The sequence below is a fragment of the Aspergillus pseudotamarii genome, assembly GCF_009193445.1.
Source record: "Aspergillus pseudotamarii strain CBS 117625 unplaced genomic scaffold BDV38scaffold_6, whole genome shotgun sequence".
Lineage (NCBI taxonomy): Eukaryota > Fungi > Ascomycota > Eurotiomycetes > Eurotiales > Aspergillaceae > Aspergillus > Aspergillus pseudotamarii.
This window is the reverse complement of record NW_022475020.1, coordinates 606,343-623,080: the sequence shown is the minus strand read 5'-3', so window position 1 is coordinate 623,080 and position 16,738 is coordinate 606,343. Positions and strand designations below refer to the sequence as shown.

The following is a 16,738-nucleotide window of genomic DNA, read 5'->3' as shown; positions in this document are numbered from 1 at the left end:
TGTACTGCATCTAAACCCAGGCTAGTGGTTCCAGCCACGTAGCATATAACCACCTATGACCTCACTTATGGGTATAAAAGACGGAACAACACGCAATGAATTCTCAGAGCTCAACCATCAAATCCTCGGGCACATCTAACACCGGACAATCCTCACTCCGGATGTCCGTGATATTGTCATACGGGAACGGAATAGTCCAGATCAGATCAAACCTGCAAGAAAGCCTCAGTCAATATACAAAGCTCTTCTCATATAACCAAACGCTTCACTCCAGCTCTCCCACTACCCAAGACCAAAATTAAGAGGAATATCCAGGAAATCAAGACCAACATACCGATCTTCAGGATATTCAGGCGGATCATCATACCCCAACGCCTGAACCAACTCTCTCATCTTTCTATGTCGCCAGGAAATCAAGATATTGCCGGGTCCCTCATAATTGTTGACTGCTTCTGCCACGCAGTGGACTTTGTTCCGCTTGCAGGAGGTGTCGACGGTTAGACCGAGGTCTGTTGCTAGTGGGTGGACGGTCTCGTAGGAGCGTCTGTGTTCTCCTTCTATTATATTTGTTAGTTATCCTGTGTATGGGCAGGTATATTTCTTGTTCTTTGCGTTGTGTAGTGTCCAAATTACGGCGCGGGTAGAGTTGCAAAAGAATACTTGCTTTTACTAATATGTGGTGCCATTATATAGCCAATATCGTAGGGAGAGTCTTCTCCGAACACGCCCCGCACGCATTCAGCTCGTTTCCAGCCATCTGCGTTTAGTCCACTGTCTAGTGGATCGTCCGGCTTTTCGCCATGACGGATGAGATACACTGTCGGAGGTGTTGAGGCATAAGTTAAACTGTGCAACCCCGAGAAAAGAAAAAAATGCAAAACTAAATAAAGAGTAGTAGCCATGTTGTGCCAGCTAACCTAGTCTATAGGCCTAACCAGGGAACAGAAAGAAGAACAAAAAACAAAAAAACACAAAGCATTGAAAAAACAGCTCAGGTGAGCTCAAGCCCTTTTAAATTTAATATCTATAGAAGAAAAAAGAAATTTTCACGCGAATATGCCATACCGCAGAAGTATCTCCGCCAGCCGCACGACAGCCCTACATCATTCGGCGCAAGGGGTGTGATGATCGGGTCATCTGCCTAAGATGGACAGCTTTATATCCGATCTAGTGGATACCACGATGAACACCATGAGGGGAGCTGAAAAGCCATTCGTCATAGGTCCTCAATAAACACTCAGCTAGTATCAGTGGTTTGTTAGGAGGTCAGGCGCGACCCGCAAAAAGTAAACACATATGGATCTGTTAGTCTGACCCTTCACGCGCTGAGCCAATCCGATTCTGCCGTCTATTGATCATACATGCAGCAGCGGAAGTCACATGATGAGGTTTTTTTTAACCCAGACGTCTGATTTTTGAGTTGAGATATTTTATTTTGCGATGAATCTTTGGTGTGTGGTTGGGTTTCAAAGTGTGTTTCGACTCATGGAGTAAGCTGTGGTGAAATTGCGGGAAACCCTCTGATGTGTTTTTTTTTTCTTTCCCTTGCGTGTGTGCTCTGGTGACCCGCAGTTCGCGCGTGTGGCATGTAGATCTTGTAATGGTGGGAAGCTCAGACCTTATGTTAGCATGACGATAGGAAGATTAGGGCTCGTCTCTTGCGTTGGGTGACAAAGAGATTTGAATTTCAAAAACAATAAGAACAAAGAAAGAGTTAGCCTCTATCCCCGCATATTTCACCCTTTATTCCGCAGGCACATTCCCCAGGAATATTTCAGAAGGCTTAGTTAGTACGAGCTGTCAGATTTCACAGAACTTGTTTGCTTATCAGATCCTATCTGTAATATGACTTAGTTGTTGAAGCTATGGTAATTAATTGAGACAAGGTTATACAGTACAATGTATGGTGTCGGTCACTACCCCACAGGTATATGCAAGAAACGTACTCTGGACGGTTTTCCAGTCTCTTAGGCATATATACACAACTAGCATCGTACTAGGATCTCAGGGTATTGATCAAAGGTCCTGCGATTGTTCAAACGTGAGCACGTAGGTATTATACCCCATCCCATAGCACTCATATCAACCACCCAGACATAGAAACGACCATGGTTAGTCGGAAGTCTTGATTGTAATTCTTGAAATCCGGCCATACCAGCCAGGAACACAATAGACGACCGTACTGCTTGCACATTACTGGAATACTTGTACTATGGTCCTTCCATAGCGCCGCTGTCAGCCCTATTGAGTAGCTGCTGGGTCAAGTTGTTTGACGTTCGGTGCACGGAGAGACTATCTCATCAGGCAGCACTCACCTAGTAAAATTAGCATTCTCACCATGGGTGTGTTGCTCGCTAGACTTGTGAATAGCAGTCAGAGGTTCTCGGAAAAATTCCATGTTGATTTTAGATTTTGAGGACGTAAGGGATACGCTTAATAGTTGATAAGGCAGTTAGGCATGAGTCGGATATGTAGGTGACGACATAGCCCAAGGCATTGACATGAAATGCGTGATATATGTGGAATGTACGGGGTACTTACTATATGGATATATATCGAGCCGACAACAGGCGGTATTAATGAGCCGCAAGTAAACATTCGAGAACAAGAGAGTGTTGTAGAAACTGAGCCTCACGTGTTGGTTGATAGCAGCTGAAATCTTGCCCGATGACGAAACTACTAGTGCAAGGCGACTCTATTCGGGGCATACGTGATCCTCAATGGCTGGTTCACCAATGGTCCAGCCACGATAAACCTGCCATACGTAGTTAGCGGCTCTCAATCGAACTCACAAAAACACCAGGGACCGTGGCTAAGTCCGGAATCAGCCGAGGGCCTAGAACTCAGGGACGAACACAGTGAGGCTATACTTGTAGCGTGTTCCTCGTCGCTGCTTGTTCTTTGAGCCCGGGGGTGCTAGGGCTGAGAGGTCTGGGATATTGGCAACTATTTTCGGAGTAGCGCTTACAGTATCCAATTATAGTTCATCTTCGCCCCCCCCCTCAGGTAGATTAGCTACTCTCCACTATCAGTACGTACTACTTATACCATAAATCGGTAAACGACCTCGTCTAAGTTCTAACAGGGAGAAACGTAAAGAATATGGCTGCCTGTTAGTAGGAACATCGGTATTACCATGTTACCTGGTACGGTATGCATATGTGTATAATACCTCCTACTATGCACTCACCCGAGTTGTACCGGATGGGTTCGGCAAGCCCGGACCGCAAGTTATGGTTGTCAATTTTCAAGAACTCCGAGGTTCCGAGAATAGAAGCTTCTGTTCTCACACTACTATCATAATAAGATCATCATAGTGTGTCCTAGTCTCCTTAAATCCTGCAATTAATTAAAGAATTGACGTCATGCAGTTGTTGATAGGGCACAGCCGCAGTGTGTGGCTGTGAGGTGCTACTGTACTAGTATGTACATACCCATTAGTAGTACGGAGTATGTATGGCGGCGGAGATTAGTACAATTGTACTACTCACGAATGAATTCCTACCGAGTCGAGTATGTGGGATCAACTGCACCAGTTAAATGGCAACAAACGCGCACTAGTGATTCTCTGCTCACTCTCGGCTTTGTATCACTAGACCCGAAGAGGCATTCTTTTCTCCGCCGAGAGCCTTGGGTTCGTAGGCAACCAGCCGAGTAAGACGAGGGGCACCCATCGAATTTTCTCAAAGTTACTAGATGAAGGTAACATTGTGACGATCGTTGAAAGTTTGGCGGGGCATAACTCCATACTGAGATGGTCATCATGATACTGATGCATTACTCAGCCCTGTAAGCACGGGACGCAGTATAGGGCCACAGGTGACAGTGACACAGCCACCCCGCGCGCTTGATGCGAATCTGTCTTGGAAGCCCGTCGAATTACCTTAATGACACACTAGAGCATAGTGACAGTGTAAGGTCAATCATTGTGTGGAATGACAAGTTGACGGGCAGACGCCACTGCCACACACAGCACAGCCTTGCAGTTGACAATACCCGTACCGAAACCAAAACCGGTATTATTGGGCGCTGGGAACAAGTGGAAACATTGGGGCTTGGCACACGGGGGAAGATTCGCCTTGGGCTCATGGTGGGGTCTTTCCCTCTTGTCATCAGCAACTCAGCCCTGTGCTCTTAATAGATCATCCTATCAAGTGGCCAACCCATCTCCTTATAAAAAGGTCCTAACAGCCCCGTTCCCTCGGTCTTAATTTCATACTCATCCATCACTCTCCATCCATTCAAACTTCCTTCATCTTTCACATATCAACTCTATACTACACATCATGTCTGGCTACGATCACTACAACAACCAGCAGGGCGGCTACTACGGCCAGCAAGGCGGCTACGGTCAGCAGGGTGGCTACGGTCAGCAGGGTGGCTACCCCCCTCAGGGCGGCTACCAGCAGCAGGGCTACGGACAGTCTTCTGGACATGATCAGGGATACGATCAGGGATACAACCGTAGCGCTAGCTCCGGCTCCGGTGCCGCCAACGACTACTATGGCGGCGGCGGACAGCCCGAGCACCACCAGCAATCCTACGGTGGTCAGCAGAACTATGGCCAGCAGCAAGGATATGGTCAGCAGGGTGGCTACGAAGGGTATGTATCTTTACCAGCATCTTCCTTTACACTACTGAACCAACCAACTAACTTCTCTGCCCACAGATCCGGTGAACAGGCTCCCGGCGGTGCTCAGGACGGTGAACGTGGACTTGGCGGTGCTCTTGCCGGTGGCCTTGCAGGTGGCTTCGCTGGCCACAAGGCTGATCACGGATTCCTCGGTGCAGTTGGTGGAGCGATCTTGGGTCACATCGCGCAGGACGGCTGGAAGCAACACAAGGACAAGAAGGAAAACGAGCAGCAGCAAGAGTATGGTGGCTACGGTGGCAGCCAATATGGCGGTGCCCCCCCCTCTCAAGGTGGATCCGGCGGCAACGCTATGATGGACCAGCTTGGCAGCTTCTTCAACAAGCGGTAAATCAATCATTGTCACCTCGCTTTTCCACGATGATCCCTTTTCGCGATACGTGAACTAGCTCCTTTCGACTTCTATCTCGTTCGGCTGGCCGGGTTCGCACGATTCTCTTTACATTTTTCTGTCTCTGCCTTGCTTCACATGGACATGTTCTGGGGATATACTTTATTGTTTTCTATTCAGTTTGTTGCCGCCTGTGGGCTTATTAGCTCACTTACGATGAGACGCGTTGTTCGCTGGCTTTTTTCTTGCTATTTTTACAATCATAACTATTGCTATCTTGAATTAGACTACCATCTACTTGAATTGAAGTGGATATCAGCGTCAGCTCTTCAACAAAGTAAACAGGAAAGATTAGACACATTCCCTTCTACAAATGATCCCCATCGTATTGGATATGACAAAACCCACCCACTCGGGACTAACCCACACTACATGCAACCATCACATCCACCGCTCCAAGCAACCAACAAACCACCAATTGAATGATTTGTACTACCTCTGTGCGACTCCAGAACGCAACAATAGGCCATTACTTCTCAAGTTGTATATTCCCTAATCGCTCTATCCCGCATCTTCTGACGAAAACCTAAGGCCACTTCATTGAAGCGGGGTTCTCTCACTGTCGTGGCCATGCCGCCATGACCCTATATTAACGTTCCAGTCTAATGCACCAAGGCCCAATAGTTTGCTTCGCTTCGGGATATTTTTCCACAGTGATCGACATGCTTGGGTTTGGGGTTTTCTATCTTATGCTATGCGTTTTGTTCTTTCCATAAATGGGTACTAGATGTATTAGTTGGTAAATTACGTAGGTCACTGGAGATAGTTAGGTCCACTGCCAGCATTGCTTGAAATATGGGACCTTTATCTTATTTGCATTCATTATGCATATCCTATATGTGCTAAGGTTCTAGATACTAGTAACTCCCAGAAATTAGAGTAATATAGTTGTTTCCAGAAACAAACAAACAAACGGTACTTAGTTATAACTCGATATGGTAGAGAAAAGAGGCAGGAAATGCGTCATATTGGTAATACATGTTGTTATAACACCAGGCGAATCGAGGAATTTACAATGTTCTATACAGTTACAGTCCCATAAGTTTGCTTCAAGGCTCACACGTAAGCAGAGATAAGGTTGGAAAAAAGAAATCAAGACAGGAGGAAGAGAGTAACGCCCAACGAAACGCTCTTCATTACTGATCTTTAACGGGGGTTTCCGGGGCCTGGGCCTGCGTTTTAGGCTGTTCTGGTTGAGGTTTAGCGGGCTTTTCGGTTTCTGGGACCTGGGCCTGGGGCTCGGGTTGGGGTTCGGCGGGCTGCTCGGTTTCCTTGGGGGTTGAAGCCTGTTCGGTTTCAATGGACTTAGCGGCCTCATCGACCTTGTTGGCGAGTTCGGCTGCCTCAGCGTTGGCAGCGGCGTTTGCTGCTTCAATTTGGGCGAGCTCGGCGAGACGTTCGGGAGAGAGGAGGTGTTCAGGATTGAGGGGCGGGTAGCTTAGGACGCCGTTCTTTGCGTTCTCTAATCTCCTTTGTTGACCGGCTTCTCCTGCCCGTCCCAGGACACCGGCGATGACACCGATGGCACGCATGCTGTCGTCGTTCGAGGGGATGGGGTATGTGACGCGGGTAGGATCAGCATCCGTGTCAATGACACCGATGGTAGGGACGTTGTTGAGACCACACTCGTGGAGCAAGACGACGTTCTCGAGAGGGTTCAGACAGACCACCAGGTCAGGTTTGAGGACCGAGCGGTCAGCCAGGGCTTCCCTGTACTTAGGGATTTCGTCATCCATGGCATTCACGACCTTGGTCTCGCAGTGGCCAAGGATCTGCTGTCCGTTGGTGAGACTGCCGGGAATCCATCGCTCGAAGATGTGGTAGCCCTTGGCCAATTCTGCGGCGCGGACCACGTATCTCTTTTGGCCCTTCCGTGTGCCGACGAAGAGGATCAATCCGCCACGGGCTGCGACTTCCTCTACCACCTTGGCCGCACGACGCAAGTACGCTGCGGTCACGTCCAGGGAGATGACGTGGATACCGTCTCGAATACCGAAGATATACCGCGAGTTCTGAGGGTTCCAGCGGGACGTCGAGTGTCCGAGGTGTGTCTGAGAAGCGAGGAGCAGTTCGAGGGTAACGTCGGAAGGCCTAGGAGGGTTCCGGATGATATCCTCTGGTTTGTACGCGTCTGTCACGCTGCTGCCAAGGTCTTGGAATTTGTATCCTGTGAAAAGAAGCATGCAGTTAGTTGATATTCTTCAAGAATGGCTGCCCTTGTGAATTGTAAAATTGCGAAGGCTTACTTCGCTCGCCTCGCGCCTTCCAGGCCAACTGCTCGGCGCGCCTCCTTGAGATTCTCTCGGGAACAGCATCGTTTTGATAGCGGGACTCGATCTCAGCAGAACGCTCCTTAATACGGGTCTGAAGTGTGGTGTCGACTGGTGGTTCAGTTGAGTAGAATCGGTTGAGCGAGTTCAGAGTCCGAGCCTGGCGGCTGAAGGCATGAAGTTGGCGGCCTGGGCCGGAGAACAATTAGTGGACGTCCTTTCTTCTAAGAGCATTGATATGATCAATTAGTAGTCAAACTTACTCTGCCGCATACACAGTTGCCGAGCAATCATATTGTGCTGTGCTAGGTTGTGAAGCCGATTTCCACCAGCAATAACTTCCTGGGTTATCTTTCCGCTCGAACTTTTGATGTCGGGCTTGGCGAACCCTATGCCTGAGGCATTATATAACGGCGCTATACCCGTTTCGATATTTGTGCTCCAATCTCCGGAGTACCCCATATAATGAATGTAGGCTCTTGATTTGAGATGGGAAACACATGAACATATCCTCTCTCTGATACAGATCATCGCACAGAAACTTGTACGGCTAATTCGCCCTATACCCAATTGACTGGCATTACAATTTGTGCATTCTCTCGAGCTTACGATCAAGTTTACGAAGTAGCTGTTGAGTGAAAGTCCCCAGAGAACCTCCTATACGGAGCAAGGTTCCCACGTTATTACTAATGCGATTTGTTCGTACAACGTAAGAGCCAGTAGTATCTTGGACTATGGTAAGAGAAAACGAAAAACGCATGAGGACATCATATCCATAAATTGAGCCATCTATCACCTGAATGCTAAAACCGGATGACCAAAACAAGCCACTCCAAACTGTGCGTGTTAAAGAAGAAAAGAATCTAATAGCTTTTTCCTCATTGTTGAATATGAACGAAAATTGGATATCAATAATTCGTGGTAGGAAACAAAAAGATAACGTGAATGAACAATGGGTCAATTTTGGGGCAGTTAATTTAACCCATTGCCTTCATAGCAAGCTCGACACTAAAGTCCGATTGTTAGCATCTTCCACATGAGAAGTTTTCAATTAAGGGACCTGGACATACACGACGAACGTTCCAGCCGACACAGGCATAGCTCTCAGCAGGGTGGGACCAATGCCCTTCCAGAAGCCAGCGAGACCCTCCGCAGCATAGGTCTTCTTGAAGCAGTCTGTCATGCTCTTGAATTGTTGCTGGGCCCCGAAGCCATCGCACTGCATCTTACTCTTCACCACGTCAAATGGGTAGCTGCTCAACCAAAGCGCCTCACCTGCCAATCCACCGTATGTGGCGACCTTGAGACTGGAGATATCCTCACGCTTGACATTGTTGCGCTTGGCATCCTGGTTCATCAAGAATTCAAAGGTCAAGAACCACATTCCATAGGCCTGGATCTCACGGAGATAGGTGACGTTCTGACCACGGTAGAGACCACGCAGGACGCCTCCCTGAGCAGAGAGCTTACGGATGCAGTCGATAGGGCCATTGTATAATCGGTCTGCGCCGTGCGGCTGGGTCTGCATGCGAATACGGATATGCTCAATGGGACCAGACAGAACGGAGTTGGTGAGACCCGCGAAACCACCAGCCATGTAATATTGGCCGTAAGAAAGGCTACTGTCGGCATATTTCTTCTTGTTCAATTCCTCGAGGCGCCTCCGGGCTTCGTGGAAAGCACCAAATTGCACACTGACCTGGTTAGAGTCAGTTCCCTAGCCTCTCCGAATCGGATCGAGAATAACGGCTCCCCGATAAAGATAATGGCTATTGCAGCACTTACACAAGCACCAATTCCAATCAAGGGGGTTAGTGTTCCCTTGTAAAAGGCAGCGGGACCCTCATTCTTGAGAATCTTGCTCGCACAGTCGAGGGCGCCGGCATACTGAGTGGTTGTTTGCAACCGCACTTTGACAATATCTGCGGGGATTAGATTTGCTCCACTACCTCACCGGCTATAGTACATACCGAAGGGTTGTCCTATGCGAAGATTAGCAACTCATCATCCACACCATTCCAAAGAACACCGAAGAAAACAAAATGAAAAGAAGCACGCTGCATGGAATATATATGTTCCCGTGAAACTACAAAAACTATAATTCTACACGTAATAAACCAAATTGCAATGACTAAGGGTATCTCAACCCAGTAAATCTGACAACGGCTTCAACAACGTACCAAGAAGAACCTGAGCAATTCCACCAGCTGCACCAGCACCCAAATCTTTGATAGTGCGCAGGGCTCCGTCGCTCTTCTCAAAGTCCTCGAGTGCCCTCTCTTCCATATTGGCGATGATTTGGTAATTAGTTAACCGGGGGCGATTGGGGGCACAGCTGAAACAGCGGAAAGTGGTGGAGAGGAGAGGAGAGGATCAATGGAGCAAGGAGAAAGTAGAATATAAAAAAAAATGGTCCCCCGATGTGCTTATCAGAATAAACGATGGCGCGAAGCAATGAGAAATGCGAGTCTCCGATTCGGCGGAGACGCCGATGCACGTGAGGCGGGCGGGAAAGTATTACGGAGTTTGTGCTGAGCTACGAGAGACTTTCCCTTACCGGCCGGAATTTTGCCCCGAGGGAAACCAGTGACAAGACAACCCACACCTTGTCTCTCCATTATGCACCGGCATGCGGCTTTGGAGGTGAGCATTTCCCAAACGGTCGATTGGATTCCGCAGTCCGCCTCCTGAAGCAAATCTCTGATTATATTCTTCTACAGTTATCCCGCCGTCATGGTGTTGAGTGGACTTGCGCCGCCAGGCACAGAGGTGTTCCTTTCTCTCCGAGATTACCATACCTTCCGCGGCGGAGTTTTCGTTCGTCCCTCTTAGCCTTCAACTCATCCGAATCCTCTCCGTCAAATGTAGGTAGCGAAGAAGCAGGTTCCAATGTTGCGGCTACAAAGCCGAAATTCGGGGCTCGCTGGGGAACCAAACAGGCACAGAAGCCGGCCGGTCTCAGCCCAGCGGAACAAGCGATGCGAGATGCCTTACTAGCGAAGAAGGCTGCGGAAGAACAAGAGAAACGACGACTGCAAGAAAAAGAATTACGTGGATCACAGCGTAGAGCGGAATCGCGGGCCGATTGGAACAGACCCTCAAGGCGACAGAACAGGCGACATCCTTTCGACAATGGGGAGAGCCGATCATTGCAGCCTGATAAAACTTTAGAGGTGAATACCAAACATGTACCAAGAATTCTGCGTGCTTCGGATTGGATCTGCCCGGATTGTCAATACAACTGTTTTGGGAAGCATCAGACTTGCCCGTGCTGTAAAGCTGTCCGACCAGATTTGGCGTGGCCGTCGTGGCCATCCAAGAATCCAGCGCGGAAAATGGAGAGAACCCGCAAGGCTGAAACGCGCAAAGCTGGAGCTTCAGAAGAAACCCTTAAAATTCGGAGACTGGGTCATGAGATGCTGTCCGATATGGATCAAGAACGGCGTGGTTCCGCGGCAGTGACTAGACGGGAAAATGCCGTTAGGTCATTTATGGCTAGTGAAGGAAAGCCAGTGGGAGCGCGCCTTGTGTACGATCTCAAAAACGAAGAGGAAGAGGCGAAAGCCCGAGAAGAAAAGATTGCCGAACGTCGCCGTGAGCGACAGTCCAAACCCAAGCCAAAGAAGGCAGATGCTCCGGTAGACCCATGGTCCTGGGATTCGTCATCCCTTAAATTAAATGATGACGGCGATGTCACTCAGTCTGAAAAGCCCTCAAAACGTCGGGATGGCCGTAAGGAGCGGCAGTCCGAGGCTGATGAGGACGACGAGGAAGAAGATGACCGTCGCCGTCGCCGTGAGGAACGCAAACGCCTGAAGAAAGAAAAGGCTCGGCAGAAAGAATTAGAGTCGGCTTCAATTCCACTGTATTTGCCGGAGTTCATCAGCGTTAGCAATCTTGCTGATGTCATCGGGGTGCGGCCTGCTCAATTTGTTCAACAAATGGAAGATATGGGCTTTGAGGGCGTCACATACAGCCACGTTCTCGACGCGGAGACCGCCGGTCTTGTGGCAGCTGAATACAATTTCGAGCCTATTTTCGAAACTGCAGAGGACGAGGACCTGACAGCTGCAGCCGAGCCTGAAGACAAGTCCATTTTTCCTTCCAGACCTCCAGTGGTGACTATTATGGGACATGTTGATCATGGAAAAACCACTATTTTAGATTGGCTTCGAAACTCGTCGGTGGCCGCATCAGAACACGGAGGCATTACACAACACATCGGTGCCTTTTCCGTGGCTATGCCCTCTGGAAAGGCCATCACATTCTTGGACACTCCTGGTCACGCTGCGTTCCTGGATATGCGTCGCCGTGGTGCAGACGTCACTGACATTGTAGTCCTCGTCATCGCGGCAGATGATAGCGTTAAACCTCAGACAATCGAGGCAATTAAACACGCCACTGAAGCCAGGGTTCCTATTATTGTCGCTATCAGTAAGATTGACAAGGAAAATATCAATCTTGAGAAAGTCAAACAGGATCTTTCTATTCACGGTGTACACGTCGAAGACTACGGCGGCGATGTCCAAGCGATTGGAGTGAGTGGTAAAACTGGCCAGGGCATGTTAGAACTCGAAGAAGCCATCGTCACGCTTTCAGAGGTTCTCGACCATCGAGCGGAGGTCAACGGCAAAGCTGAGGGATGGGTGATTGAGGGCACAACCAAAAGCTACGGCCGTGTGGCGACGGTGCTCATCAGACGTGGCACACTACGACCGGGAGATATCATTGTCGCGGGCACAACCTGGGCCCGTGTGCGCACTCTCAGGAATGAGGCGGGCGTCGCAATCTCCGAAGCTACCCCCGGCATGCCAGTCGAGGTTGACGGCTGGAGGGAACAACCGTCAGCTGGGACTGAACTTCTTGAGGCTGTTGACGAGCAGCAAGCCAAAGACGTCGTAGATTATCGACTGGAGAAAACTGAGACCCAGAAATTGGGCCAGGATACCGTGGCGATCAACGAGGCACGACGTGAACTACTCGAGAGGCGCCGGCAGGAAGAATCCGAAGGCAGTGAGGCTGTTGGCTCTGTCCAGGAGACATCTGGCCCCAAACCAGTACATTTTGTCATCAAAGCAGATGTTGGCGGATCCGCAGAGGCTGTCTTGAACTCGGTCACTGCGATTGGCAACAACGAAGTCTTCGCTAATGTTCTTCGTTCCGAGGTCGGACCAATCAGTGAGTTCGATATTGAGCATGCAGCTTCAGCCAATGGACATATTGTCTCGTTCAATATGCCCATCGACCCTGCCATGTCTCGTATGGCAGAAGTTCGCGGGGTCAAAATCATGGATCATAACATTATCTACAAACTCATTGATGATGTCAAAGCAATCTTAAGCGAACAGCTACCTCCATCTGTGAGTCACCGTGTCACTGGAGAAGCGGAGATCGGACAGATATTCGAGATCACACTCAAGGGAAGAGAGAAGACAGCCATTGCCGGATGTAAGGTACGCAATGGCATAATTAGCAAAGCCCGGAAAGTACGAGTAATAAGGGGCCAGGAAACAATCTTTGATGGTAAGATCCCCGCCCCATTTGACTGGGTAAATTCTGTTTCTGCGAGTTGGGAAGCTGATCTTGTACTTATAGGCTCTATCAATTCCCTCAAGAACGTCAAGAAGGATGTGACTGAAATGCGTAAGGATACAGAATGCGGTATCGGCTTTGAAGGCTGGACTAGCTTTGCTGTCGGCGACCATGTTCAGTGCTATGAAGAGATCTACGAGAAGAGATACCTATGATTTTTCTCCGCTCCATCCATTCATCCGCAGGCTATTTATTTCCACCGTTCTTATGACCTTCTGGTTACTGTATTGTTATTGGCGTTCTGACTGCGGATCGACTCTTCTCTTCTGTCCAATGTGGGACTTACATGTTTAATTGCATCTGGGCCGGTGTATTTGATTGATATAAAGGGTGGCAGCAAAAGTTGCGGGATATTATGCTTCACAGAGATTCAGTTCTCATGTACAATATATGACGCAGTGGTCTACATAGATCTCTCATCAAAATCAAATTTATGTATAGTAATGTTAGATTGGCACCTTAATAAACTAGTACACTTGCACCAGACTCGTGTCTCCTTCCCATCACGGAAATGAATACGGAACAGAGATCATCTCCATCGAATTAGCACAATCCCGTGCCGTAACCAGACTTGAACGCAACAAATAGTCTCGACCCAGATCCACCAACTCTTCCCAATACGAACCGCAGCACCAATCCCCGAAAACCAGCACGAACTCATAGACCCTCTTGTATACGTTATATACGTTATCCGAGCCTCCGAGTCGTAATCAATAGTCAGGAACACGCTAGAAAAAAGAAACCCACCACGAAAAAGATCGGCCGCCATCTCCACAACAGGAAAACTGTTCCGAATTCAGGCACTGGCTAATAGTGGCTATTGCCCAATAGCTTCGATGCCTTGGTAAACGTTACAAATGCGGCGTCGATCCACTTGCTACTAAGTATATTGTTTGGGATTTTACGTTGCAGACCCAGTTTAGGGTTCGGGACCGGTATCTCCTTTAGGAAGGGACCGAGGTCCAACGTTCACCTCGTAGAAACTTATTTTCTGATTACCTCGAGGTGAATCGAGCTTTGCTTTTTGGGTTTGTTGTGTACCTTCAATTAAATTGTACTTTTTTTTAGAACAGACGGACAAAGGTAGGAAAAAGGAGTATGTTAGTTGGGATGTATGAGGAGACGGTAGTAACGTGATTGTGCAGTGTGGATATACTCCGTACGTATCCCTTTTCAATGGATAACTTGAGATAACATCCTCAAGGCTCAACAGCCTAGTCTAGCCTTAGCTACTCATCAACATTGGTTCTCAATTTTCGTTCGCTATGCGATTGTGATAGAGCCTATTAGGTACCTATTCCTTACGCCCAGGGTTGTCTTGTCCATTGTGCGAACGAGAGCGGACTCTATATCCCAGTGTTTCCGGGCCCTGTTTACTTGCTAGTTAGTTATTTCTATGTGATGTATCTGAGGCACGGGTCTCCCTAATATCAATGCACGACGGTATAGCCCATACAGGCATTATTTAGAAAGTTTCTGCGAGGATCCACAGAGCACCCCTTGCAGTAAAGAACATATAGAAGGCCTCTCCTCGGGGATCCACCGATGATGCATAGGCTATATTATAGCTTCCTTGAGTGCCGGGACTTCCCGGCTGTTATGAAGCAAGTCGGCTTATTTGATGGCCCTGCGTCCAGTAGTAGTCTTCCACTTAGCGTATATTTTGGTCCTAGTGATATTAGAACACTTCCACGGTAGTACTTATATAGCGTTGAAGCTATAGACTCCTCGCTGCTATCGCAGTGGTGCCTGCTAACACGCGACTATCTAAAGACTGCTGCCAGATATGCCATTATACTGCTATAGTAGCAAGACTTTATGTCTCAAGTCCGACCGCGGCGTATAGCTTGTGGAGCTGGTCTATGCTACCGAGCAGTTTCGATTATCAAAACAGGTAAAACTCGTGAGGGTTGGTATTCTCATGAGTATAACACTGTTCTGCCTTCTTGTAATGATTATGGAACTTTCAGGGCATAAATCTCGCAGGGCAGAGGGGTGTAGCCCATACATACATACATACATACATACATACATACATACATACATACATATATATATATATATATTTCGCAATGCCTTAAGAAATGTCACAAGAGGGATCGAAGGTCTCAACTAGCTCATATCCCTTAGATATCCCTCTTGCATATATATATATTCCTCAAATCCAGTAATTTAACAAGATTTTATTATTGTAGGTAATCCGAGTTCAAAACCTTTGGTAGCATACGTCCCATAGTCACGTGGCTTGCAAAAACAGTGTAAACTGTTGCTTATAATTTCTAGAACAAGGCAGTTTGGTCAAGTGACTAAACCGACAGGCTCGAATTCCTCGAAGTGCTGGGTAGCTGACATTTCTTTTTGAATTTTTTTTCTAGCTTCATCTACGACCTAGCGATATGGGATTGAACTCATTGGAGGGCTCGTGCGTGCCAATTTCATCGACATGGTCAATTTTAGCGCGTCCTGAGGGTTTCCCCTCTCCTGTCCCTTTCATTCACTTATGTCCCCACTGTTCCCTGGGCATCATGCTGAGATTGTACTGCGCGAAACCTTCCTGCTAGTAGTTGGACTAGGGAAATCCCGGGGAGTGAGGGTTTCGGCATGGAGCCCGGAGGTTTCGGTTGACATCATCCGTCATCCTTCACATTCTCCGCGGGGTTAAAACCTGAAACTGGTGTCGCAGGCCTATTCTGTTTCATCCTCAAACAGAACTCCAGATATTTAATTAAACGCTGAAATTAGCGCGAGGAATCCTTTGGCCTAGAAGAATATCCACCCTGGCCTTCATGATGGCTCAAACAACTGTCGTTGCCTTCGATATTTACGGTACCCTACTATCGCCCGGATCCATAGCAGAGGACCTGGAACAGTATGTCAAATATGACAAGGAGCGTGCCCAGTCAATTGCAACATTGTGGAGGCGCTACCAGCTCGAGTATACGTGGCGATTGAATAGCATGTGTGAGCTGTGCTAGTGTCTTCGTTTTCAGCCTCGGCTTATTCTTTTGTCGCTAGGTCGATACATATCCTTTGAAGAAGTCACACATAATGCGCTTATCCATGCTTTGCGTGATACGGGGACGTCGGTAGGGGACGACGAAATCAAAAAGCTGCTTCTGATGCATGACAACATGGCCGCGTTCCCCGACGTGGAGCCAGCGTTGGATCAGCTGGCAAGGGCTCAGAATGTGATGCCTATTATCTTCACTAATGGTACTTCGAATATGGTATCCAAGTCCATCCTTCAGTCAGGCCCACTGTCGCACCATAGAGAGACATTTAGAGACCTTGTTAGCGTCGACGATGTTCGAAAATTTAAGCCCGCACCGGAGGTCTACAGGTATTTGGCCCAAAGAGTGGGAAAGTGCGTGCCAGAAATGAAAGACATCTGGGTGATCAGCTCCAATCCTTTCGACATAATAGGGGCGCTCCACGTGGGCATGAGAGTCATTTGGATTGACCGATCCGGGAAAGGATGGGCGGACAGAGCGGTGCCGGGCCTGGAGCCGACAGCGGTTGTCAATAGTTTGGATGAAATTCTACATGTCATTCAAGACCGTACGGGTTAATTCGGTGGTTATGGTTATTAGCCAATCTACACCAAGCGACGCAAAAATTAAGGGTGTACGCTGTAAATATTTCCAAACGCTCCACAAAAAGAAGAAGAATTTGGGGTAAGGCAGCCAGTTACTCTAACCTCCCATTTCCCCTCCAAGGGCCCATGGTGTTGTGAACCTCAGAGTGAATAGGGAGGTGTGTTCAGTTTTAATTTGGAAGAAGAAAGAAAATTCGCGAGGCGAAGAAAAAATCTCAATTTATAGTTGTGGCCCTGAC

At 48.2% G+C, this 16,738-nt stretch overlaps 5 protein-coding genes across 5 annotated transcripts; 4 read left to right on the top strand and 1 right to left on the bottom strand.

Moving 5' to 3' along the window:
- Window positions 1-4,286: 4,286 nt before the first annotated feature.
- Window positions 4,287-4,982, top strand: hel10 (putative high expression lethality protein Hel10; the record flags this gene model as incomplete). Its single annotated transcript, XM_032058825.1, has 2 exons — window positions 4,287-4,603; window positions 4,670-4,982. 2 exons carry the CDS (start codon window positions 4,287-4,289, stop codon window positions 4,980-4,982), a joined length of 630 nt encoding a protein of 209 aa, XP_031918038.1.
- Window positions 4,983-6,178: 1,196 nt separating this feature from the next.
- BDV38DRAFT_278759 (mitochondrial carrier domain-containing protein) lies at window positions 6,179-9,598 on the bottom strand (the record flags this gene model as incomplete). The annotated part of the gene is made up of 7 exons (XM_032058824.1): window positions 6,179-7,209; window positions 7,289-7,501; window positions 8,295-8,320; window positions 8,383-9,011; window positions 9,098-9,234; window positions 9,283-9,294; window positions 9,493-9,598. The coding sequence occupies 7 exons, from the start codon at window positions 9,596-9,598 to the stop codon at window positions 6,179-6,181; spliced, it is 2,154 nt and encodes a 717-aa protein (XP_031918037.1).
- Window positions 9,599-9,689: 91 nt separating this feature from the next.
- Window positions 9,690-13,643, top strand: BDV38DRAFT_236735 (translation initiation factor 2). Its single transcript, XM_032053501.1, has 3 exons — window positions 9,690-9,955; window positions 10,033-12,835; window positions 12,908-13,643. Exons 1-3 carry the CDS (start codon window positions 9,932-9,934, stop codon window positions 13,057-13,059), a joined length of 2,979 nt encoding a protein of 992 aa, XP_031918036.1. The 5' UTR covers window positions 9,690-9,931; the 3' UTR covers window positions 13,060-13,643.
- A 1,526-nt stretch (window positions 13,644-15,169) lies between these two features.
- BDV38DRAFT_236733 (uncharacterized protein) lies at window positions 15,170-15,595 on the top strand. The gene has a single exon (XM_032053500.1). The coding sequence runs from the start codon at window positions 15,301-15,303 to the stop codon at window positions 15,463-15,465; it is 165 nt and encodes a 54-aa protein (XP_031918035.1). The 5' UTR covers window positions 15,170-15,300; the 3' UTR covers window positions 15,466-15,595.
- BDV38DRAFT_236731 (haloacid dehalogenase, type II) lies at window positions 15,576-16,651 on the top strand. The gene is made up of 2 exons (XM_032053499.1): window positions 15,576-15,865; window positions 15,920-16,651. Exons 1-2 carry the CDS (start codon window positions 15,691-15,693, stop codon window positions 16,471-16,473), a joined length of 729 nt encoding a protein of 242 aa, XP_031918034.1. The 5' UTR covers window positions 15,576-15,690; the 3' UTR covers window positions 16,474-16,651.
- Window positions 16,652-16,738: the final 87 nt, after the last annotated feature.

Excerpts from the sequence above, each read along its gene's own strand:
- BDV38DRAFT_236733 (XM_032053500.1), top strand. The coding sequence starts at position 15,301 with ATGGGATTGAACTCATTGGAGGGCTCGTGCGTGCCAATTTCATCGACA.
- BDV38DRAFT_236731 (XM_032053499.1), top strand. The coding sequence starts at position 15,691 with ATGATGGCTCAAACAACTGTCGTTGCCTTCGATATTTACGGTACCCTA. Across the intron at positions 15,866-15,919 it reads GTGGCGATTGAATAGCATGT|GTCGATACATATCCTTTGAA; the intron begins GTGAGCTGTGCT and ends TTTTGTCGCTAG.
- BDV38DRAFT_236735 (XM_032053501.1), top strand. The coding sequence starts at position 9,932 with ATGCACCGGCATGCGGCTTTGGAG. Across the intron at positions 9,956-10,032 it reads ACCGGCATGCGGCTTTGGAG|TTATCCCGCCGTCATGGTGT; the intron begins GTGAGCATTTCC and ends ATTCTTCTACAG. Across the intron at positions 12,836-12,907 it reads CCAGGAAACAATCTTTGATG|GCTCTATCAATTCCCTCAAG; the intron begins GTAAGATCCCCG and ends TTGTACTTATAG.